The sequence below is a fragment of the Camelus ferus genome, chromosome 10 (genome assembly GCF_009834535.1).
Source record: "Camelus ferus isolate YT-003-E chromosome 10, BCGSAC_Cfer_1.0, whole genome shotgun sequence".
Lineage (NCBI taxonomy): Eukaryota > Metazoa > Chordata > Mammalia > Artiodactyla > Camelidae > Camelus > Camelus ferus.
The window spans coordinates 27715296-27740200 of record NC_045705.1 but is presented as its reverse complement, the minus strand read 5'-3'; the positions used below and the strand labels follow the sequence as shown (position 1 = coordinate 27740200).

Here is a 24905-nt window from a genome sequence, read left to right as displayed (position 1 = left end):
CTTCTTTCTCCCCACCATATTGCCTAATTTTTAAATCACTCTTTCCAGTTATCTGAGGGAGAACTAAAGAATTTCAGAAAAAAACAAAAGGTTCTATTCTTTGATCTATAGTATAGGTCTACTCCAGCTCAAAGGGAAAACAAAAAAAGCTGATTATGTGGAAAAATATTGCTTGTCTTCCCAGCAAAGGCAGAAATGATATTCTCATTAAAGAAACAGTAAGAAAATGTTGGAGAAGGAAAAATGGAAAGTAACAGTCATCTTCCAGGAATATGACTATTATCTTTTGCTGATGCAAAAATGAGGAGATTCTAGGGCTTAGACTAACCTTGAAAGGGTTTTTTTTTTTTTTTTTTGGAACTACATGATTCAAATGAAATGCTTTAGATAACAAGGTCCTATGTGAAAATGGAAACAACTTTTCTCTGCTTAATGCTCTATACTTGCTTGCAAAACATTTAGCATTTAATTCAAATGCTGGCAGTCTGGTTTTTCTTAGAAGGAGGAGAGTACAAGGTAATACCAACTAAGCATGAAACTCCAAAGAGGGTATTTTTGATTCTGGAGTTGCTATGAGATCTTAAGACATTTCAACATCCTTTTCAGTGACTTGAGTATGCCTGTATAGATTGGGTCATTAATATAAACCTACCCTACAAGGGTATTCTGGAAAACAACTAAATATTCAATATACCTTGCCAAACTATAAGTCTCCGAAGGGATAAAGGCACAATTTATCCTGTGGCTAAACAGATTTTCAGAGTAAACTAAGTTCTTAGGAACCACTATCATGACTAAGGTTAAGGAAATCTCCTAGCTTCTCATGTTAATTCTGTTTACAAAGGTCCTAGAAGAATATGGATTTTCTAACTAGAGTTGGATATCCATTTATTTGTTAATAGGAATTCTTTCCTTCTGAACCTCATAAGCTGGTAAGAAATTCCTGGTTGGGTTAGGAATCCTTTAGGGTTCCTCAGGATCCTTGAGGGTTAGTTATAATAAAGAAATGCCACAAAACCGAGACACATCAGAACTTTGTAAGAGCCAAGTAACTAGAGCTAGCCAAGTAAAACTACTGACAGACTCGTGTAGTTCTTCTAGCACTTGACATAGCGGGTAAGAGCATGGACTGGAGCCAGATTAAGTAAATTCAAATCCTGTTTCTACTACTTTCTAGCTGTGTAGCAGGGCAAGTAATTTTTAACTTCTTTGTGTATCAGTTTCCTCAACTGCAGGTTGTTTAATAGTAGTATCCACTTCACTGCTGAGATTAAATGTAAAGAGCTGGACCACTGCCCAGCACACGGTAAACTATTATTATTGTTATCTCCCTGAAAAGTTGCAAAGGAATAAGTTATCCCAAGTAATCTCTTTTAACAAGGCCTGCTGGCTATAGCCAACTCAGAATCTTTAGTATGAGCAACTGGCTCTCAGCAGTCATCAAAATATTTGCTCAATTTCAACTCTGGTGTGTGCACCTGTATGTATGTGTGTGTGGAGCGGGGAGATGCTGGAAGCAGTACTGAGTTCATTTCCACCAGTCATTCAGAAGAAAGCAGCAATTAATTCATATTAAACTGCTCAGCATAACGAAATCCTAAAGTATTTAGTAGATTTAGAGATTAGCCTCACAGTCTGCTCTGTGTCTTGTAAAGGACATTTTTTACTAGATAGCATGGATTCCTTGCCTTACAATCTGAAAATGGACTACAGTCTATGTTAAGTTAATCAACACTCGCCTCTTTGCTGCTCAACAACTCCTGTTAGGTTGCTACTTTGGCTCCAGCCTTTCTGCAAATCTTTCTCCCTCTAACATACTTCCCCCTACCCAACAAATATGTGTAATATTCCTATGTTTCTGACTATATAATAAATTTCTAAGACACAAATAATAATTAAACTGATTTGTAATGGGAATGAAAATTCAAATTTAAATTTTATGTTGCTGAAGGCAAAGTAACATATGTCAGAAAAACGGTCTTTGTGAACAGTGGAATATTCTAAAAATATTCCTACCATCCCTGTTCTGTGCTTGGGCAAGGTAGGCGGGCAGGTTGCACTAATAGGATTATATACTCTAAAGTTTGCTTTCCTCTGCCTATGAGAAAAGTTACCTTATAGGAAGCATTCAATTAAATAAAAGGTACCTGGATGGAAAACCAACACTGTCCTCTTAACAGATATGAGTGACTTTTTAGAGTATCTGTCTTTGTCCTTACCTTTTCCTCAATTGCACTCAAATTACTCTTTTTTTTTTTTTTTGGTAATCAGGTAACTTAGAAACACATTGTGAATGTTTTATTTTACTGTAGTTTTAGCTACCTCAAAATTTCATATTCATTTCTCTAGTAAGATAATATGTGTTTTAGAAAAGGTAGTAAAATAAATTGTGAAGTGAAAAAAGTGTATCTTTCAGTTGCTCACCATTACTATGCAAAATCACTTTAAAATAGTACCAGGAAACTTTAACTGTGGGTGGCATGTGGGGCTTGGTACCACACAGAGTAAAAGGTATACTTGAAGAAGTAAGAAACCTTACTGGGAACAGAGTCCTTTAAGATTTCCACCTCCAGAGGTTGTTGACAAAGTCTTGCAGATCTTGTTCCAAGAGGACCACTCCACAGTATGGATTCACATCCTGCTTTAGCTGCAGCCTTACCATATTAACTTGGGCAAATCAATTAATTCACTTCTCCGTGTCTAGGTTCCTTATCTGAGATGGAGGGATAAGCTACTGTCCTATGGTAAGAGAAGTCTCAGGAAACGCCACTGCTGAAACCACTGTGAATGTAAGCATACCAAACTCCTTGCATTTGGGTGAAACCTAGGTTGCTGACGGCCGCACCTGAGACAAGTGAAGCTGCCTCACCTCCTCTGTCCTGGGCTGTGTCCTCCACTTGGAAAGACAAGAGTAGTGATTTCAACAGAAGTAATGCTCCTTAGACTTGTTCTCACTCAGCAATTACTGCTGAATGAAATTCTCTGCAGGAAGTTTTAAAGTAATGCTTACATAATAACTGATCTTAAAAGTACAACTCCAATTCGAAAACAGACCATATTAAAGACCTGAAATCAGCAACCTCAGAATTACATAGGCATTCCGTCATGGTAAGTGAATGAGTCAGAAGTGAGTTTAAAAAAGAAAAACTAAGAAAAAGTGTGTGACCTCAAAAACTAGTGAGAGAGAGACAGAGATTGATTACCAATTACTACATATTCTAGAGTCAAATTCTATCCTGGGGAACACTGTTCACACATGGTAGGGGAATCTGGATTGCCTAAGAATTCAAAGATGCACTGGTTTCTACAGACCTGTACTCCCTGTCTCCTTTTAAGGGAGAAAAAGAACTGGGTGTAAACTGGCCCCCCTGTCTTGCCACGTGGCCTTCCCTTTAAGTGTGCTCCCTTAAAGCACAGGGAGCAAAGACAGCACCAGCTGAGACACAGACACCAGGACATGCAGGCTGTGGAAGAAATGACTCCAGTGATGGAATCCAAGCTCTCCACAGCTATGACTTCGTCTAGAAATGTGAAAGATCAGGTTCGATCTCCAAACAAGGGAATTTAAACATTCACTGGAAGTTTACTAGAAAAGATAACTACACTGAAAAAGAAGGAAAATTAATTGCCACAACTCCTGCTATTATCATCATCATCATCATCATCATCATCATCATCATCATCATCATCATCATCATCATTAAATTTGAACCTCTGTCTTCGGCCTAGGGAAATTTGTTTCAAGCGAGAATGCTGGGGAAACAAATCCAATAGATTTTCTCACACTTACTGATTTACCCATAAATGTTACTTTTTCAATGAGGGTCAATAAGGACATTTGTTTGCAACTTTCATTAAAAACAGTGCAGACAGGAGGTAGGAGAATACAGGCTATTAAGATGTGTCATCTTCTAGTGGACAAGTGAGACACTATAATTCCTTTTCTCCTCTCCCTGCTATGGTGTGGGAGCTTCAGATAGTAAAAGAAGATCTCTCTATATGTACGTTGAGTGGGGCTTGGTATAAAGCATTCTGGGTAAACGGTGTGTGGTTACAAGTTACCTACCCTTTATTACTAGGTAGTCTCAGTAGTTCAGAGTTGAAATACGATCAGCTAACTTGCTATCTGAGTACATTCTCTGGGCTAAACATGGTGAGAAGGATGTGGAATGCATGGTGGGCCAGGGTGTGAAGATGAAGAAAGGACTGGTCCCTGCTTCGATGAGCTAGAGAAGTCTTGTAGGAGAGTTGTGTCTTGTGCACAAGTAACTCTAATGGTAAGTCACAGGAGTTGAAGGAGAGGCGCAGGTAGAATGACTGGTTATACATTACTTGTAATTAAGGGACCCGGTGGGCAGAAGTGGGCCTTGAAGGATGGGCAATATTAGAATTTTTGTGCAGGGGGAGGGCAGGAAGGAGTTATAGGGAAGAGCTGCTGAAAACAACATTAAGCAAACACAGGGAACTAGGAAAGCAGGGTGTATGTGGTAAAGAAAATAGGTTACCCACAATGGCATCATCATGTCATGTCAGGTACAATTTCCACTGACTTGGCAAAAGACAGAATGATATTAAAGCCCTTATGTAGTCAGTGAGCTTAAATTAAGCATATTTATTTGAGTCAGTCACACAGTGTTTGCGGTGAGTTGGCTTCATTCAGTTCTTGATATCTAGAAGATGCCTACAAACTGAAGGTCGGGGTGGACAGGGGCGCCGGGAGCGCTTAGATTTCCTAGCTATTCACAAGCTTTGTGGTTTACATTTACCTCTCCTTTCTCCAGCTTCAAGTGATTAGTCACCTGCTGACATCAAGGAAAGAAATCAAGTAGGAAAATCAATAGACCTTAACTCTGGTGCTCTTCCTCAAACTACAGATGAAGGCACAGAGACATGCACCACTGGGAAGGGGCCTGCCATGAGAAGCCTGTTGCCATCAGGCCTGCCCTTTTTCTAGAGCAAAGAGATAATGCAAGGCCGAGGCTAATGAAATGCCAAAGGCTACTTGGTCATTTTTACTCCTCAGATTGAGTGAACTGTAAGGACAATATCTCTAGATGGGAACACAAGATCTTAGTTATTCCATGATAACGAGCTGCATCCAGTAATACCTCATAGGACTTAGATATGAGGAAAGAGTGTCAGGACTTGCTCTTTACACTGGTGTGGGTAGTAAGTATGATACTTAAACTAAGGTTAAAAGAAAAAAATAGCCTTCAGAAGCACTGAACATTTTGCGCAAGACCCTGCAGATTTCAGTAAATCCTCTACTTGCCTGACTGCAGACCCACTTCAGGAGTTTGGGAATTTTGACTTGAGCATACCTACATCATCAAAGTACATATGGCCAGTGCATTAAATCAAGTGAAAAGCACAGAAAAATAAATGATAGTATCATACTATTTCCTTTTGCTTTATGTCACCAAATGAAAGTCACCTGGAGGCACTCACTTCAGTGGCCACTCTGCACATGATAACGTGATTTCCAGGGCCTTGCTCTCTCCCAATTTTTAACACTTATGGTTTTTAGGCAGTGTACAGGGAGAGAGGTGATGAACTGTTTAGTTGTTTTGTTCAGGGTAGGTTTTCCTCTAGCTATCGCTCACATCACGGAGGGAAATCAGCTATATTATTACAGGTACACCAGGAATCAAGACTTGATCAACACCAGGTACCCTCAGCTGCTACTGACCTTCTCCTGAAATTTGGTATGCTTGTTCTTCTAATAATCATCACTTTGGATGTCTGTGATCTGACTGGGTTATTAATGCCTGACAGCAGCTAAAGTGGTTTAAACTGCTTTGAGTGTGGCAAATTCTGAATGGAAAATTTAGATCTGTTGTTATAAAAAGCAACTAAATGAGAAGACAAGAGAAATCCAAAGCTGTGCTCAACAGTAATGAAATTTGATTTAAATTTCTCCTGCATTTTCGAGACCACAACTAAGTAAATTTTGGTGGTTAAGAAAAAGTAACAGATGCTTGAGATTTTCTTGGTCAATGAGCACAGTAGTTAAGAATAAAATAAATTCTACTACTAGTAATAACTAACATTGAATGAAAAAGGGAGAGAAAACCCCAAACCACATACACACAGACACACATACATATGCCAGGTATCCTCGGTCATATGTGTTTTAAATCTCACCAATGCTCTTTTCTAGTGATTATCAGACTGCTGTATTTCCATCACTGAGGAAAAAAAAAACATTCAGTGATTAAATTTGTAAAGGGGTTTAAATATTTGGTGCTCACTGTATTAAACAAAAATTACAAAAACTGGGAATTCATTTCAACCAGCTGGTTCACAGTGCACATAATGAATTTTCTGAGGCACAAGTCACTTTAAAGAAAAAAAGCCCACTCTACCAATGCAGCACAGATCGTGTGTGTGTGTGTGTGTGTGTGTGTGTGTGTGTGTGTGTGTGTGTAAGAGAGAGAGAGAGAGACAGAGACAGAGAGATGGAGGGAGGGGAGGAGGGAAAGTTCTGCCAATTAGAATAATCTTTTTGAATGAGGAAGAATTATGCAAATGCTTGCTATGAGAGAGCAAAGCATCAGTTAGCATCACAAACTGAAATATCTCCAAAAACATCTACAACAATAAATGGAACTGAGGAAGTAAAAAAAAAAAAAAAGAAAAGAAAAAAAAAGACAGCATCCAATGAACTTGCCTAACTTACTATAAAGTATTTATAACTAGAAGTTAGACCCCTTCAGTTCCTATCAGAAGACATGTACAACTGCAGCGACAAACCATATTAAAAATATCCTGTTCAATCATTAGTGAGGACTAAATAAAACAGACCTCATCTTGCTCATCCTTCATATTTTCTTACTGGTGTGTACAATCACGGTGTCCTTAGTGATGTGAGTGTAGGAATCACAGTAAGCTTCTGATGCAGAATGGAACCCACACACAAAGATGTCTTAATATAACTTTCCAACCCTATCTGTAGATAAGTGATCACAAAATATGATTAATGACGCCTTCCAGTGGATGTCCCCACATCACACACACAGCAGAAAGGAAGCAGAACCATGATCTAAACTTAATTTACTTCCTCAAAAATATAGCTGACTTCCTTTTGAGACTCAAGATAGTAACCCTAACACTGGCAAAGAGCATTCGCACACCTAATGCGTTAAGCTCTGTAACTCAGAGAGATTATAAATTTGCAACTTCTTATTTTTAGGGTAATGAACAAAAGTATTCCGTAAGTGAGTGACAAGCGCCTAGCTGACTTCAAGAAATGCTACTGAAATACCTAAAGCGATAGCTTAATTGTTGTCCCTGGTCTCAGTCCTTGGAGCATCATAGCTAAGCTACAGCAACGTAGTTCCAACAGTCCTGCAGACAGAATAAAACCACTTGCTCTATGTGTATGACATGTCGGGGCTTAAAATACCTTGCTGAAAAATGCCCTACTTCTTCACTCACCTGCCAACATTTTCTACTATTTTATTCCAAACACATACTGACTTTTTCACGTTTCTAACAAGTGAGTTTTTAAAAAGTCTTCCTTATTTGTGTGTCCTGTTAATATATTTTCTAAAGAACAATGCTTGCTATCATTAACTATTTGCTTTAAAGTCATTTTAGTCACACAGTGACAGGATGAAACATGAGTTATATAGTTTAGAATCTATGCCAATAGTTCTAAAAGTAATTCAACTATATAGAGAGAGCTCACTTTAATATTTCCATTATCCTAAAGTTTATTCTTACTGTTTTAGTGTAGATATCTCTCTATTTTACAGAAAATACTTTTGATAAAATGAGGTCAGCAAATGATTTTCTAAACTGTTAAACCCAGAGCTTCCCACACTATTCATTCATCAAATACTGTTGTGATTTTCCCATAGGTACCAGTACCATTATTTATGTAGTTTTTTTTTAAAATGGATGCACTGTTTAATCTTATCTTAATTTATGTTCAAAGGGAAAATCAGTACCACTTTTCATGAATCACAGTTTTGATGTGCTGGTTATATATTTCTTCTAATGCCCATTAGAATAAGCCACAAATGCTAAAATTAAAAAATGTTAATCTAAGTACCACCTAAAAGTGTGCACACCTCTGGTGGTATTCGTACCACACTTTAGGAACCAATAGAGACACACTACTATTCATTTTTTTTCCCCTTCTCAAGCCCTCTGTTCCTATGACTTTCAAGACCTAGCTCCCTCTTGGTTCTCCTAATACCTCTCTTCACTCTTTCACTGGCTCTGCTCCTTAAATGCTAGTATTTCCTAAGATTTCATTCTTAGACTTTTCTTCTCACCCTGGAAGTTCTGAGGGAAACAGAGACATCTCTGAATGAACATGTTTATCATTGAACTTATTTTCCAGCCCCATATCAATGCATAGATGATTTCTTTCCTGCATGCCCTCTCTTAATTAATGACATTCACATTTATCCAGTTACCAACGTCAGAAACCTCTCTAGTCAGTTCACATTTTGAGTCCATTGTTTTCAGCCTTTCCTCTCTCATCACATCTCTAACTCCCTCTGCCCCTCTCCACTCTCATCTGACAAGTGGCCTCTTATTTCACTGAGAAGTAATCAAAGTCTCACCATCATACTATACTTATATATTGTCCCTTCTTCTATCTAAGGACAACCCTGACCCTACATTTGTGCCTTGGAGCCCATCCTCTTCTGTCTATTCAAGAATTTTGCTTCTATGATTATTTTTTTTCTGTATCTTCAATTTCTTCCTCTTTACTGGATCACTCCTATGCAAACATATTACAATATTTTCTATTTTTAGAAGAACAAAACTCAAACCAAATATCTTCGATCTCGCATTCCCCTCCAACTACCATCCCATTTTTCCGCTCCTCACTATAGCAAACCTTGACAGATGACTGGATAAAGAAGTTGTGGTATAGTTATACAATGAAATACTACTCAACCATAAAAAAGAATAAAATAACATTTGCAGCAACATGGATGGACCTAGAGATCATCATTCTAAGTGAAGCTAGACAGAAAGAGAAAGAGAAATACCATATGATACCACTTATATGTGGAATCTAAAAAAAAAAGACACAAATGAGCTTATTTACAAAACAGAAACAGACTTATAGACATAGAAAACAATCTTATGGTTACCAGAAGGAAAAGGAAGTAGGGAGGGATAAAACGGGAATTTGGGATTTGCAGATATTAACTACTATATAAAGTAGATAAACAACAAGGTCCTACTGTATATAGGACAAGGAACTGTATTCAATATCTTATAAAAGCTTATAACTTAAAAAGAATAAGATAAGGAATACACATAAATATGTAACTGAGTCACTACGCTGTACACCAGAAACTAACACAACATTGTAAAATGACTAAAATGACATGTAAAATTTTAAAAAATTAAAAAAAAATAGGTCTTTGAGACTGTATCTTTCTGTTTTTGTTTTTTTTTTAAGTAGATATCTTCATTAATTCCCATCAAGAATGTAATAAAGCAAAGGTCCTTAACTGCAGGTAGCATGTGCTGGATAGTCCACAGGAGGGCAGCAAAATACAAAATGCAGAATGTCTTTTTCTTCAAAATCTGAACTCCTTGTAAAATCGCTTTAAGTTAGAAGTTATAAATCTATGGAAATTTAGTTTGAAGAACACAGACTAAAACCTCAGGCAATGAAACAAGTTATAGAAGAATGATAAAATTTAAGTAAATAGTAAATAGATGCTATAAATAAACATTGTAAAGACAATACAGGATAATTCTTCTACACATTGGAACAGATATTAACATTCATGTATATAATTTGGAAACTTTTTTTATTGCGGTGCAAACTTTCAAATACATATTATAGAGAATCTTATATTCTAAGCATTCCTAGACATTTAAGTCTGAGTTATGTATAAGATTTATTCATAATTTCTAAAGATCTGGCCAATAATTTTAAGTGGGCATGTATCTCAGTGAATTAAGGAAAGACCAACGTTCAGAAATTGTAGGGTTGATGCTTAATTATATTTGGTTAACAACAATGCCATTATTAGTGCATGCCTATATAGCATATTTATATATTTATATATATACATATAAAAGCATCTCATGTAAACGAAGTCTAATAAATATAACCCATCACTGGTCTTATGTTTTCTAAAATAAGAAAAATAAGACCAAATGAAGAATAAAAATAAAGTAAAATTATGTACATCAGAGACATAATAACAGAACAATGTATATTACTTAAGTAGCAGAAAGTACCTTTGTTAGATGTAACTTTTTAATTTTAAAATCAGTAAAGTTGAAGAATGAAATTATTTAGAAAACACTTTGGAGTAAGGAATGCTTGGAAAACCCACTATCATGAATACTACAGATTCAATATCTATATTTCGCTTATATTGTTATAAAAATCATTTTTCTTTGGTCATTAGAAAAGGTAATTATTGCTTAATGAAATTTCATTTCCTGTGACACTTTTACTTCCAATTTTTAAAAAGTCCTTTTTTTAGTGTTTAGCACTCAAGAGACTTTACTTATACTCAAAAGCATTGTAAGTTTATTTAACAGATTCCATTTTACTTTAAAAAAGGCCAAGTAGGTTGTTATTGAAGAATGAGTTTGATAAAGCAGTCAGTTCAGTTCTATCTAAGTTAAACTGTCAAATAACAAACCAATAAATGTGAAGGAAAAAGTGTGTATTTCAAAACTGCCAAAATAATGTTTAATCAAAAGTAGAAGCACTAACTTCTCTTTTACAGTCAACTTAGAGTGGGCAATTAAAAATTCAATCTATTATATTTCCCTTCCCAGCATCCTTGAAACTGGGATGCTAATATAACTAACTATAAAAGAAAAAGATTCATTAAATACTATTTAAAGGAGAGAGAGGGAGATGATGATAGGTAGTTGCTATAAAAACACATGCACCTAACAAATGGCAGTCAATAAATGATTTCTAGATTAATAAGTTTGGAAAAACTGTCAGATAAATGATTCTGTACTAATTGACACACTTTTAGCTATAAAGTTTTTACAAGTAGGAAATTTTGTGAGCATGATTATGTACTTTTAAGCTGAATAAATCAGTATTCAAAGCTAAACACGATACCTGTGCAAATCTTCCAAGAAACATAAACTGAAAATCTGTGTGAAAAATTCCATGATTATATATGAAAATCAATATAATACTTGCTGATGTTAAAAGACAGCCTACAATTTTAGTTTAGTTCATACTACCCAAGACATTATACTATATCATATATGCTATAAAAATAGTTACTAACATGGATCTTTAAAGAAAATAATTTGTGGAAGATTAATAATAGTGGTCAGAAAAAGTGTTTTTAAAATGTTTTCCAAAAGTATTTAACGATTTTTGATCTTGAAACGCTTATCTGAAAAGCTTTTAAATTGGAAGCTTTTCAAATAGACTTTCATAAGAGAATTTTTTTGGTTGGGAAAGAGGTGAATAAGGGCAGCTTAAATTCTTGCCCAATAAAACCAATTACAATATGAATTCCTTGATTATTATATGGAAAAGAATCACAAGCACTGTTTGTCTCTTGGAAGCTTTGTATAGTCATAATAAAAACCTTAGACAGATAATATGTCAGAAAAGTAAGAAAACTTATGAAGCTTCTTTCAATACTGCAAAAGTGAAAAAGCAAAAGGCAGACAGAATCATCTGAAAGTACAGAAATGCTAATCATTACTTACAAGTTTTTTTTTTCTTTTCATCAACCATTTAGTAAAGCTCAGAGTTAACTGGAGCAGATGCAGCTGTTTAGATTTTAAAATTAGAAATTCATGGTTTCTAGAGGTGTTTGTTTCTTTCAAGTTTCAGCTTTTCAAAGCTGGAACTCAGGGGAGTAGCTGTGAATTATTACAGCTATTACAGGATTATTGTGGAAACAAGTCATGCAAAAAATTGTCAAAGAAAAATTTTAATACTGAAATTATTTCAGTATTATCAGTAAGTTTTTAAACCAAGAAAATGCTATATCATACATTTCCATTAGGGGTAACAGTATTAATTTAGTAGTTAGCAGATGTTGGCTTCTTTTGTAAACTAATTAATTACAATATAAAAAGGGTTAATGATTTTTTAAAAATTAAAAAAAATTTTTTTAATGAACTCTTCCTGAAAGAACTAAAAATGGTATTCCCTCTTACCAAGTCGAATTATTTTCTTTTATTGTATCTAATCCAATAATATTCCTGGAATAATCTAGATTACCAGATACTACAATTTTGAGAAAGATCTGTTTCAAGTTAATAGTTTCCTGGGCTACTTGAGATTATGTTCTGGGGAAAAAGCTCAAGACAACCAAATTTCCTCTCTTGGTATCAGTGACATAAAATAAGAATAAATTTTTAGGAACTAAAATGCTAAGTAAAAGCATGTAAAACCAATGCTAAAGAAAAGGCTTTTTAGAAAAGGATCACTATATACATATTAAACTCTTCTTCCCAATAACAGAAAAGAATCAAGAGAGGTGAGGGAGATGGTAGTAAGCAAAGAAAGTAAGATTCTATTAATATAAGCAGCTCATTGAAAAAAGTGAAATCCTGTTTATAAGGCTGTCCTTAGATAACCTACAAAATTTAGAAGATCACAACATATTTTCTAGTATTATAAGATGATAAAGATCCTTAATTTGCACCTTTAAAGTTATATTTTGTATTCATTATGAATTTCTAATCGCTTTTATATAACACCTATTACGTGATAACAATCTCACTTAATTCTCCCAAAAAGTATATGAGATTTTATTGTCTTTCATTTTATAGACTAGGACACAAATTACTTTACTGGGAACAGGAGGACAGTAATGGTAGAGCCAGGGCTCAAACGTGAATCTGTGTGAGTCCAGCACTAGACACTCCACCACACTCCCTTGCTGAACCACTATCTTAGGCCTTCAGCATTCACAGAAGAATTCTAGTTTAGATTGTGTTCATCAGTGATCTACCCCTGAGCTATGGAATTATGTGGCTGAGAGATTTTTTGTTTCTTCACTAAAAAACTGGGCTCTGATATTTAAAGTGACTTACTGTCTGTCATTTCATTAAAATCCTAAGGCAGTATGGTATTGTGAATAAGGAAAACCAGTTTTGGGTGCCAAATCTAGTAATTATTGATGGTTTTTAGACAAGTCACTTAACCAAGTGGGTGTCACTTTTTGGGTTTTTTTTTAAATGTCTGAAGTGTAGGAGCTGGACTAATCTTTTGGTTGAATATTACAATCTAATCTGAACATTAACGGAGCACCTGCTTGTGCTCTACAATGGCAAGGTGTTGAGGATCCACACGTGTAAACAGCACTGCTCATAATTCAAGTTAAACTCATTTTTTTTTCCTTCTAGTGAATTTAAACAAGTAAATAATCATATATGGAACTCTTAGAAAGGGATCTATTGTTTAGATATTAACTCAAGCAGTTTTGAGGCAGGTGGATACACTTATGCACATGCATATGTATACATGCATGGAGGCTGTGGGAGGAAGTGGAAGAATGCAAAGAACATACTTCATGTCAGGCCACTATTTCAAAGGTGCAGGAAAGGTCTAAATCACCTTCACTCAAAGACAAGGGGTTATATTTCAGTGAATGAGGATGGAAACACTGCTTCAAATCTCATTACACAGTTTAAATTCACAGCAGAAAAGAATATTCTTTACTATAAATATCAATTGTTACAAAACATCAGAGATTTGAGGGAGAGAAAAAAATATCTCACAGCCTATCATCCCAGCTGAATATACTTTAATCAGCCTTTCTCAAACTAGGGTTCTGGAAGAGAATTAAGCCTAATACTCCAGTGTGTCTGTATAGTAAGTAACAAATGAATTTCTTTCCTATATGTCTTAAATTATGCTAGTTATGTAAAAATCCTTAGAAAAACTGAGGAAATCATTTTCTGTGTTCTGTTGATCGAAACAGGAATCCTGATTGAACTCATTATTTTGCCAGCATTTAACAGTTGCTTACCACTGCAAACAGAAGACGTGATGTTGTACAGAAAAGGATAAAACTGCATACAGCGAATCAGCTTCAGGCTGTTTTCACACTCTGGGCATTTGGTAGTTAATTTCAAAGCCTGTCTAAAGGCCTCAAGTGCCCCACTGATATTCTTCAAAGCAAGGTAAGCATTTCCCAGGCTCAAAAAGGTCAGGGGCTGAAAAGAGGAAAAAAAAATCAGCAAAATGTTAATGAATTGATATCTTCTGAAGAGTTACAAAACCTTTTCAGTATATGTCTTTTGCATCTTTTTAGGTTACCCCATAAAAGTTAATGGCTAACTGTCCATTTTATTTACATCAGCTAACTCTAAACTGTTTAACACAAATTTATTTTTTAACTTTCACTAAGATAAAACATAGATAAAATGTGTAATATACACTAGTCTTTAGTGTACAGCTCAATGAATTTTTATATATGTATATATCCCTGTAACCACCATTCATCTAAAGATACAAAACATTTAGAGCATTTCTAGTATCCCAAGAGGTTCCCTTGCGCAGCTCAACCGCAGTCCCGGAGGAACCACTGTTATGCTGCTGTGACTTCCAACACCACAGATTAGCTCTGCCTGTTCCTGAACTTCACATAAATGGAATCAAGCAGCATGTTCTCTTGTGCATATATGTACTATTTTGTAGCTTCTTTCACTCCATACAATATCTAATATTCAGGAAACTGAATGTTTTTTGTGTACTATTAGTTCATTCTTTTAAAAAAAATTGATGTGTAATGTTCCATCACGTCAGTATATCAGTTTGTTCATCCATCTCCTACTGACAGGCAGTTTTTGGATTGTTTGTAATCAGTTACAAGTTGATTAATACATTATAAATAACTAATATTTATATATTATAAATATTTATATTATTTATAAATAAAGCTACTATTATAAATAAAGCTACTATGAACATTCTTGTAAATGCCTCTTGATAGACATACGTACTCATTTTCCTTGGGTATATGCTTAGTAGTGGTTCTTAAGGTGGGCATACATTTAGTTTTCAGAGACATAACCAAATAGCTTTCCAGTGGATGCCTACCAGCAAGTGTGAGAATTCACTGATTTGGTATCGTCAGTCTTCTTAATTTAGCTGTTTTCGTGTGATGCTTAAGCGGCATCTCACTGCGATTTTAATCTGCACTTCCTTGATTAGTAATGATGTTGAATATTTTTTCATATGCTTATTGGCCATTTGGGTACCCTCACTTCTGAAGTGCCTGTTGTTTTCCCCATTTCAAAAAATTGGGTTGTCTTTTTCTTATTGATTCGAAGGAATTCTTTATATATATACTAGACAAGACAACTGTTGGAAATACTTATTGCAAATACCTTCTCCCAGTCTGTTGTTTGCCTTTTTATTCTCTTAATGGTATCTTCTGATAAGCAGAAATTCCTAATTTTAATGAAGTTTAGTTTATATATTTTTTCTTTTATAGTTAGTGCTTTATGAAATCTTTGCTGGCTACAAGGTAATGAAGTCTTTCTCTTCTCTGTTTTCATCAAGAAGCTTTATTGTTTTACCTTTCACATTTTGGTACATGACCCACCTCAAATTAATCTTCTGTACAATATGAGGTAGGAGTCAAGGTTCACTCTTTGTCCACAGGGGATATCCAAGTACTCCAGTACTACTTAGTAAAAACCCAAAAGCTTCACACACACTGAACTATGGGTGTGTCTTTGCTATAAAGCAGGTGACCATATACACAGGGGCCTATTTCTAATTTCTCAATTGTGTTCCACTGATATATTTAAGTATCTCTGTGCCAATACCACACTGACTTAATCACAGCAAGTCTTGAAATCTAGTAATATAAGCCTTCCAACTGTTTCCCCCCCCCCTCCAGATTTTGGGTACTTTCATGTAGATTTTTGAATCAACTTATCAATTTATACACATATATACACATAATTGCTGGGAGTTTAGGATCAAACTGAATCTATAAATCAGTTTTGAGGAGAACTTACATCTTAACGACACTGACTTTTCCAACCTGATAAACATGATCTATATCACCATTTATTTAGGTTTCTTTCTCTTAGCAGTGTTTTGTAATCAGTATAGAAATCTTGTGCATCTTCCTTTAGATTTACTTCTACATATCTGATTTTTTGATGCTATTGTATATAGTTTTAAAATTCTATTTTCCTATTGTTGAGATCTTGTTTTTATAAGCAGCCCAAAGTATTCAGCTTAGGTCATTTTAGCAGAAATACACCTATGTTTAGGATTTGCTGTGTACAAACCATTTATTCTACACTTACTTTATCATTAAAATTATTTTAAAAGATCTAAGAATGTTTTATTCTCAAATTGCACAGTATATCCCTATGAAAAGCAACACCTATAATATATCAGCTGCCTGATTTTGATTCAGGCTGCTCTTGTCATCAGAATGTCTCACTATAACCAAGACAGGTTTACAAATTACTCCAGATTAAAAAGGCCTAATCTAAGTAGCTCTCAGATTACATTTAAAGTATTACTTACTGGTTCCCCACTCAGATACAAAATTAAATTCCATACTTAGATTTCAAAAATGTCTTTATATCTTCCATAAGGAAAACAAGTGTTCTGATTATCCCTATAACTAGAATGACACTTATGTAAATATCTTATATTGAGATGAACTGGTTAGCATTTTGGAAAAAAAGAATAATTTTCAGGAATTCATTCAGAAAATAATTACTGAGTGTTTACTATGTTTCATATACTGTTTTTGACACTAGGGATACAGCAGAAAATAAGAAAGCTAAGTCTCTGCCTTTGTGGATCTTATAGGCCCATGTCACACAACTGTGAGGATGTTACAATTGTGAGCAAAATGTGATGAAGAAAAGTATATGGTGAAGAGACATCAGTAGTACTAAGAGTGGGGAAGAGTGCTATTTTAAATACAGTAGTAAGGGAAAGACTCACTGAGAAGTTAGTATTTCTAAGTGAGTTTAAGGAGATGAGGAGCAAGCTATGAAGAATTTAGTGGGATGAAGCATTCCAAGCAGACAGAACAGAGAATGCAAAGGCCCTGAGGAGCAAGCTAGCATGTTCAAGGCACTGCATGAAGGCAAGTGAGGCAGGAACAGAATGACCAAAGGAATGCTCTCATGGAGACGACGTTAGAAAAGTAGCAAGGTCATGTAGGACCTTCTACATCGTTATAAATTCTTGTCTCTTACTGTGAGTTACATGTGCTGAGATTTGAACAAATGACAACATCTGACTTTTAACAAGAACTTCATTGGTTGTTGTATTGTGAACAGAATGTAGAGGGACAAAGGAAAGAGTCAAGAAGCTAGTTAGGAGGCTATTGAAGTAATCTAGATAAAAGATAAAGATGGTTTGGATAAGATAGCAGTGGAGATAATGGTAAGCAGTGAAATTCTGGGTATACTTTAAAAACAGAATCAGCTAGGTTTGCTAACAGATTGAATCTGCCCTGAGAGAAAAAGAAAGGTATGAAGGATGGCTCTAAGTTTTTGTCCTAACTACTGGCTTTCCTGTTTCCTGAAATGGGGAAGACTGAGAACAAACTGGAATAATGTTAAGGAGCTTAGTTTTGGCCTGTAGTTTTAGACATTCAAGTGGAGGTGTCAAGTAAACTGGAGTTCAGAGCAAAGGTAATAGGTGATTCAATAAGGAAAGTACAGTGTTCTTGAGATATGGTCCTGGAATAACTTGATATCCATGTGGACAAGAACTCTGATGAATGAACTTTGGTCCCTACCTCACATCACAAAGAAAATTTAACTTGAAATTAATCATAGGCCTAAATGTGAAACCTGAAACTATATACCACCTAGAAGACAACATAGTTAAAGATCTTTGTATATCTGAGAATCAATTATTTAAAGACAAACCATAGAAAACAGAAACAGAACTAATTTTTTTCAAACTTCTTACAGGGATACCTTAAATCTAACAATAGAAATCAAAAGGGAAAAGATGAAAAATTTAAGGTAATTTTTAAAAGCTAAGATAAAAAGGCAAAGAGAGAAAATATTTTTAATGTATGGCAGATGGCGTTAAAGACTTTATTGTATAGTCCATGTAAAATTAAAAAAAAAATTCTAACCAAATGAGGAAAATGCCGACAACTTTTACTTTAAAAATAAAACAATAAAAAGATAAAGAAATTTATGTTACAACAGAGAAGTGAATTTTTTTTAAGTAAATTTGTTTTATAAATGTTAATACAGAGGCAATGTTACGTGGCTAAAGAGTGTGAGCTCTGTAGCCAATCTCCCTGAGTTCAAATTCAAGTTCTATGATTTTCAGTAAATCCCTTCTGTTTCTTTTTCTATCAAATGGGTAAATCTCATCTCATAGGGTGGTTGTGAGGATTAAATTGAGTTACTACATGTAAAGTGCTTAGTATAGTGCCTGGCTCTAGTAAACAATCAGTAAAAGTTAAGAGTTATTTCAACTGCCTGATTCTGCTCATAATACAAGTGAAATGAATATTTAGAGATCTTGATTATGACAATATGTATTGGCCCAAATCTTTTCGTGGATTGTTTGGTATTTTGTATCAAAGCCATCAAAAGACTCATTCTCTTACTGACTTAATAATTTCATTGCTAGCAATCTTTCCTAAGAAAATTATCTGGAATACAAAAAGGTCTTATTCAGAAAAATCATTACTGACAATAACTAAGCATGGTCAGCAACCTACATATCTAGCAACAGTGGAGTAAGCTGTGATATATCAATTCATCAAAACTTTACAAAACCATTTAAATGGATGGCTATAAAAACTAAGTAGTAATACATTTTTAATATACAATAAGTTTTAAAGATCACTAGTACAGCGTAATTCCAATGCTGTGAAATATTTACAAAGAAGAAAAGCTTGCAAGGAAATATTTCCAAATGTTGACAGTTGGGGGTAGCGTCTGATTAAGGTGTATTTTGGGGGTATCTATCCTGATTTATTGATTTATCTTTTTTATTCTTATTGCAGTACCATAATATTTAACTGAAATTTTAGTATAATTTTCAAATATGGAAAGGTAACTAATCTCTAAAGGAGCTCTTTTTTTCTTCAGTGGAATACTGCTTAACTGGCTTGGCTGGTGACAGAAAAAAGTGAACTATGAGAAGTGTCAAGGGAATACAGCTGTGCTGAGCCTTCCATTTGCATGCTTACTTCATCACATCCCATGAAGATCATCTGTTCTACTATACCCACACCTGGCACACAGTAATCATTTGATAAATATTTGATGTACGTCTCTGGCAACTTGGCCTACTGTGTAATATAATGATTGTAAACTTTTACTTAAAATCCAGTTGTGAATATATGTATCTCAAAGGAAACTCTTAACAGGCAACATTTTCTCCTAATACTGAAAAAAATTAGTTTTGGGACATGTCAAATAAACCTAAGCCATTCATGTACATTTCTAAAAGTTTATTTGGGGATAAAACTCAGGAACATTTAGACACTAAGTATAGAAGCAATTTAAGTGTGTACTTATTATAACTATATTTCATCAAACCTAAGATGTCCTCAATTATAACATGATGACATTGAATATTTTTTTTCAAATCTAAGGACCAGAGACGTTAAGATACAAAAAAAACAAAAAAGAACTGGTATCTTAGAAACTGTAACAAAAACTTACTAACTACATAGCAGTGATGCAACTCCATGGACTGCATGTGGGAGGTTCAGGGCATGAATATCAATCCACGTATCTAGTCTTATCAAAACGACCTTTGCACTATGCTCTGGCTTGGTTAGTATAAAGATATCTATAAACTAACATTGTAAAACAGTATAACATTAAACAGCTTGCATGTTATAATGAGTAGGATAAAGTGAGAAGCAGATGTTTAAGATATAAAAATGTGACAGTATATATTTTTAGCATATGTGATTCTTATTTAAATGCAAGTTTATAAAAAAATTAATTGTACAATTTATAAATTTCATTCACTTAAAATGAAGAGATGAACACATCAAAAATAAAACAAAACAAAAATCTGTTTTATGCCCTCTCAAAATGTGCAAATTCTACTCTGAAAAACAAAACATGATATTTTTTATGTCCTCTCCATAAAAACACAAATGATACTCTGAATTTGAGTTACCACTACATGGTATATATATTGCTACAAAGAAACATAAAACCTCACCTCAGAGCTATTGATGGCCAAAGCCTGAAGTAGCAGTTTAGTGGCATCAAGATGAAGGCCATAGTGAATCAGAAGGTTGGCCAGGTTCACAAGAGGAACGTCCTGGTATTGAAGTGGAGCCAAATTCAAAGCCCTCTGAAGACAAGCGATAGCAAAAGTGCTATTTCCTACTGCTCTCCAGTAGAGCCCAGCTTCATTGAGTATCAGCCAGACAGGTGCATTAGGCTGAAAAATCCCCAAATACTTCAGTGAATACAAGAATACAGTACTCTTTCTAAAAAGGATGCTTAATACATGCATTTTTAAGATTTTAATTACAATTACTACATATTTAAATTTCAGACATCTGAAATAGGCCACTCACCTTGTTAATAGCATGAAATAAGAAAGATCCAATTTCTTCTTCTGGGATAGTATAGTTATTAATACGGGAAAGCAAAATCTGAAAACATCAAAAGGAAGACTGAATCAATTGAAAATAACAGGGAAAACATTGGACAAGAATTTTTATAGACAGCAGTCTTTACTTGAGCTCCTTGGGAAGAGCTAATTTGAAAAAGATATTTATAATTATACACATAACATGAGGTCATGGACATACCAACAGGTGTTAGCCTGCTCACATGTAGTTTCCTTCAACAAAAACAGTTAAAAGACATATACCCCACATACATATTAAGGCAATGTATCATTTCCCCATCAAAGTCAACCTAAGTGTCCAAAACCAAATGAATTAATTATTCAGATGACAAAGCATGCGATACCTGATACAATTAAAATCTGCTATCCTTCCTATCTGGAAAAGCACCAGATCTTCAATTAATCTACTTTATATTCTTGTAGCACTTACATAACTGTGAGCAACTCTAAGGTAGGGATCATGGTCTGTTTATCTTTGTATTCCTAGCACACCTAACAGTGCCTGGCACATAATGTTTTTTGCCTCAGTAAATGTTTGTTGAACGTAAGTAGTAACTGCTCAAAGTTTTAAAATTAAATTTAAAAAAAAAAGGTCATTGTGATGGTCTGTTTTCTCTGCAAAAAGGAATTCTTTCATTTGTATCTATGGAACACTGTCTAATATACGATTTATACTCAGTAATAAAACATTCCTAGTTATACATAACTAACAGAAACTAAAGAAAATAGCATAACAGAACATACTTATAATGTCTGCACAGTGGTTATCAAATTCATACAAATTTCTGAGGACCTCATATGAACCCAAAGCAGGGTTGATAAAGCCAAGGAAAGAGAATCTTGAAACTTTCAAAGTATACAAACTTCCGGAGGCTTGGAAGAGGCAAGCTAAATGGCAGTGGTTGGAACGGCTTCCATTAGGTAAACAGAGTTCTGTGTCACTCATCTTTGTAGCCCTCTTAGAGAAACAGTGCTTAGGCGGTCTACGTAAACAGCAACCCTGAAAAACACTTTCCCGGCATTCCTTCAATAGCATGACGGACTTCTTAATTATTTCACCAATTCTTTAACTCTATGCTTCAGTTTTATAAACTCAAAGCTCAACAACTGCCTTCTATCAAATTTTTGCTCCACCTACGAGGCTTGTGAAGTCACCCAGAATGGACGGCAATAAACACCAGCCTAAACGAGCCTTACTTTTCGTGCATGGTCATCTGGCATTTTGGCTTTCAGATCCATGCGGACCTCTAATTCTTTGACTAAGTAGGACAGAGTCTGGCTTTTTCTGAAGTCAGTTATGGAACAGTCAGGGGTTTGGGCCTCTTCTTCTGAAGAATAATCATCACTGTTGAGTTCGTGGATCCTGGCACAAGAAAAAGGAACAAGATTCATATTTTCAAAGTTTGGGTGACTTCAAAATAAAGACTTAACCTTTCAAGTCCAAGGCTGGTGCTCTCAAAGAACCGCCAGATGACAATCATGCAGAATCAAGTGCTTTGCCAAATCCATCAGCACTTGCCTGAGTCCTTTGTTTTCCGGAGGCAGAAAATACGTTGGCAGTTCCCCACCAACAGGGACTCTTGGATAGCTTTCTGCACAATCTGCTCTTTTAGGCCACAGAATATGCTGTTTGTCCTAATAAAGAAAGAAAATTTCTTTGGATTCAATATTTCAAATTGCTAAATGAGTTTCTAAAAGAACATAAATATACTAGGGTAACATAACAGAATGACAATTTAGTATTTTAAGACAGACACTGTGATAGACTCTATAATATTCTTTCTACTGCAGATTATTAGTTTAAGTCAGAAATTCTACCTGCTTTACCACACACTGATGCAGGGTTGGGCAAGCCTAAGTCAGTTAAGCCAGTAAGACACAGGGAGAGGCCTGCCTGGGGCGTCTGGGAAAGAAAAGCCAGTCTTAGTCGCTTGTGCCACATAGGAACAAAAATCACGTTGCTCCAGCTGCTGCTGGCTGTCACCCCATGACCAAGAGGAAGACAAGCTTTAGGATGGAACCAGTACAGTGGATGGCAAATTGAAGAAAAGGAAAGAAATGAGTCACTGGTGGCACTACTGGGCCACTGAATCAACCAAAGCCGAAGTTTGCTCTATCTCTGGACTTCCTGTAATATGAGGTAAATTTTCTTTTGTTTAAGCCAATTTGAGGGAGAGTCTGTGACTTATACCTGTAAGCATACATACACTTATAAAACTGGCCCAGAAAACTATTTTTCCCTGAAGTAAGACCTTTTCTTTGCCAAGTTTAACAATTGTTATTTTGGCTGTAAAATTTCATTTTTCTAAATATAAATAACATACCAGAGGCTCACTAAACTTTTATCCTGAAGCTTTCAAACTTGGGAATTTATATTACACACAATTAAATCTAAGTGGCTGTATTAACTCTCTTAGAATAAAAACTCAATTAAATTCTGAAAATTTAATAATAAAAAATATGTGGTTTCTGTCCTCATATCTTAGTATCCCCACTGGCTAACATACAATTATTTCTTAGCCAGCTTAGAATTACGTATTTATTTACTTGTTTGTTGTCTGTATCTTTTGCTAGAATGGGAGCTCCAGCAGAGCAAGCAGCTTATGTACTATATTCACAGGATCAGCCTGGTACACAGGTAGGGAGTGCAGTAAGAGAATGCTGATGAGAAGAGAAGCATATACAAGCGCACACTTAGGTCAAGTTCAGAAACTTGTAAGAGTTGGTAACTGTGCTCAGAGCTTTGAATTAAAATCAGGGTGTCTGTCTGGCCCACTTGACGGGTAAGAACTCAAGGCAGACCCTGTGTCTTACTTATCTACCACCTAGCAGAATGCCCTCCATTTAATACAAGTTTAATAGTGTTTGCTGAAGTGATTGGGGCCATTTTAATCACAGGTCGAGGGCCACTGCTTTAAGGAATCTTGTCTGTTTGAGAAAACTCCTTCATCATCCTCGACTAACTTACCCTGTATGCATCAGAGTTCCTGCCCCAGATCCAGAGAATAGAATGGGCTACAGGAGAAGACTTGACCAAATCACTGACATCACTCTGATTTGCTTGAACATCAAAGTTCACAGACATCATACTGGAGGTTGATGAATCCTCGCCAAACTAAAAATGGAAAGAAAAGTTCAATCAAATTGAAAGCAGAAAAGGAGTTGTGACTAAAATTTAACACAATCCAAAACCGTTAAGTGAATACTCAAATTGAGTAGAAAATCAGAAAGTAGGTCAGTAAAAAAGCAATCAGATCTTTTAATTTTCAGAACAATATCCCATCAGTATTCTCTCACAGATAATGCACAGCTGGCAACTTTCAATCAACTATGCCACTGATATGAGAAAAACCGCACGGATTGTTTCCTGTCCCTCTACTTCCTTTTTAGGGTTTAGTCTCTTTTAGGTTTAATGATTAGCTGGTTAGAGGTTTGGTTCATAATTCCCCTCTCCTACCCAGCTTAAAATGATCACTTCTCTATAAAATTAGTGTGCTTAACGGTTCTTAAGGGTTTAATATACCTATCATTTAAGTATTATAGACTATTGTACAATCAATTCCAAATATGTGTAGCCTTCCTCTAAACCACGGTACAATAATATTTGATATTCTCACAAGATACCATAGTTACTGTGTACTTCTGAAACTTTGTTAGATAAGAGAATGGAACTAGAGTGGGATGGAGTAGGAAAGACATGAGGAAAGTGAATGAATATGAGGAATTTATAGCTCCATGCCTTTATGAACAAGAGTAGATTCTTTCACTATATAGTGGTGATGAAATTTATGGATATTTAATACTGGAAGCTAGTGGTACAGGACAGTCTTCCAAAATGGTCTGTCTTGAGACCATCATGATAGCTAAAAGTTACACTGGGTCTCAGTATATTCCATTTCTAAATGTTCCCCTTTTCCCCTTAAAATGCTTGGATTTAAGATAGGGAACTAAAGTCCCAGAGCATGTAAGTCTGTTCTTCCTTTGGAAAACCAAACATGGGATATTGCTAGAAGCTGGTTCACAAAAATCATAGGAAACTTTTGGTTTCTATTACTACTTCTCCTCCTAAATGGACTCTTAATTTTTGCTTCTCATTCTTTCCCAATGTAGTCTGGGTTTTTCCAGATTAAAGAGTTTTAATTTTTCATGCTTTGTCCTCCTACAGAAGCTGTCCTAATCTCTTAATTATTATAACTGCGTATCCCTGGAAATTTCTATATCTATGATTAAGGATATGATAACTTTTCCGTAGGACAGGATAAATGTTACTTTATTTCCGATATCCTTTTGGAAGACAGTTGGATCTCTGGTTGTGCTTACTGTCTGTATCAGCATTAGTTACATGCTATTTAGT

General features: G+C 35.2%; 1 protein-coding gene across 6 annotated transcripts in view; it reads right to left on the bottom strand.

The window, feature by feature from the left end:
* TTC17 (tetratricopeptide repeat domain 17) overlaps nucleotides 1-24905 on the bottom strand; it is a 102229-nt gene that overhangs the window by 40932 nt on the left and 36392 nt on the right. For all 6 annotated transcript variants that reach the window (XM_032488485.1, XM_032488486.1, XM_032488487.1 and 3 more), the window contains 6 exons: nucleotides 23520-23666; nucleotides 22071-22186; nucleotides 21749-21914; nucleotides 20496-20573; nucleotides 20132-20356; nucleotides 13959-14145 (listed from right to left, as the gene is read on the bottom strand). In XM_032488485.1, the coding sequence (XP_032344376.1) occupies nucleotides 13959-14145; nucleotides 20132-20356; nucleotides 20496-20573; nucleotides 21749-21914; nucleotides 22071-22186; nucleotides 23520-23666 (919 nt within the window). The remainder of the gene's footprint in view (nucleotides 1-13958; nucleotides 14146-20131; nucleotides 20357-20495; nucleotides 20574-21748; nucleotides 21915-22070; nucleotides 22187-23519; nucleotides 23667-24905) is intronic.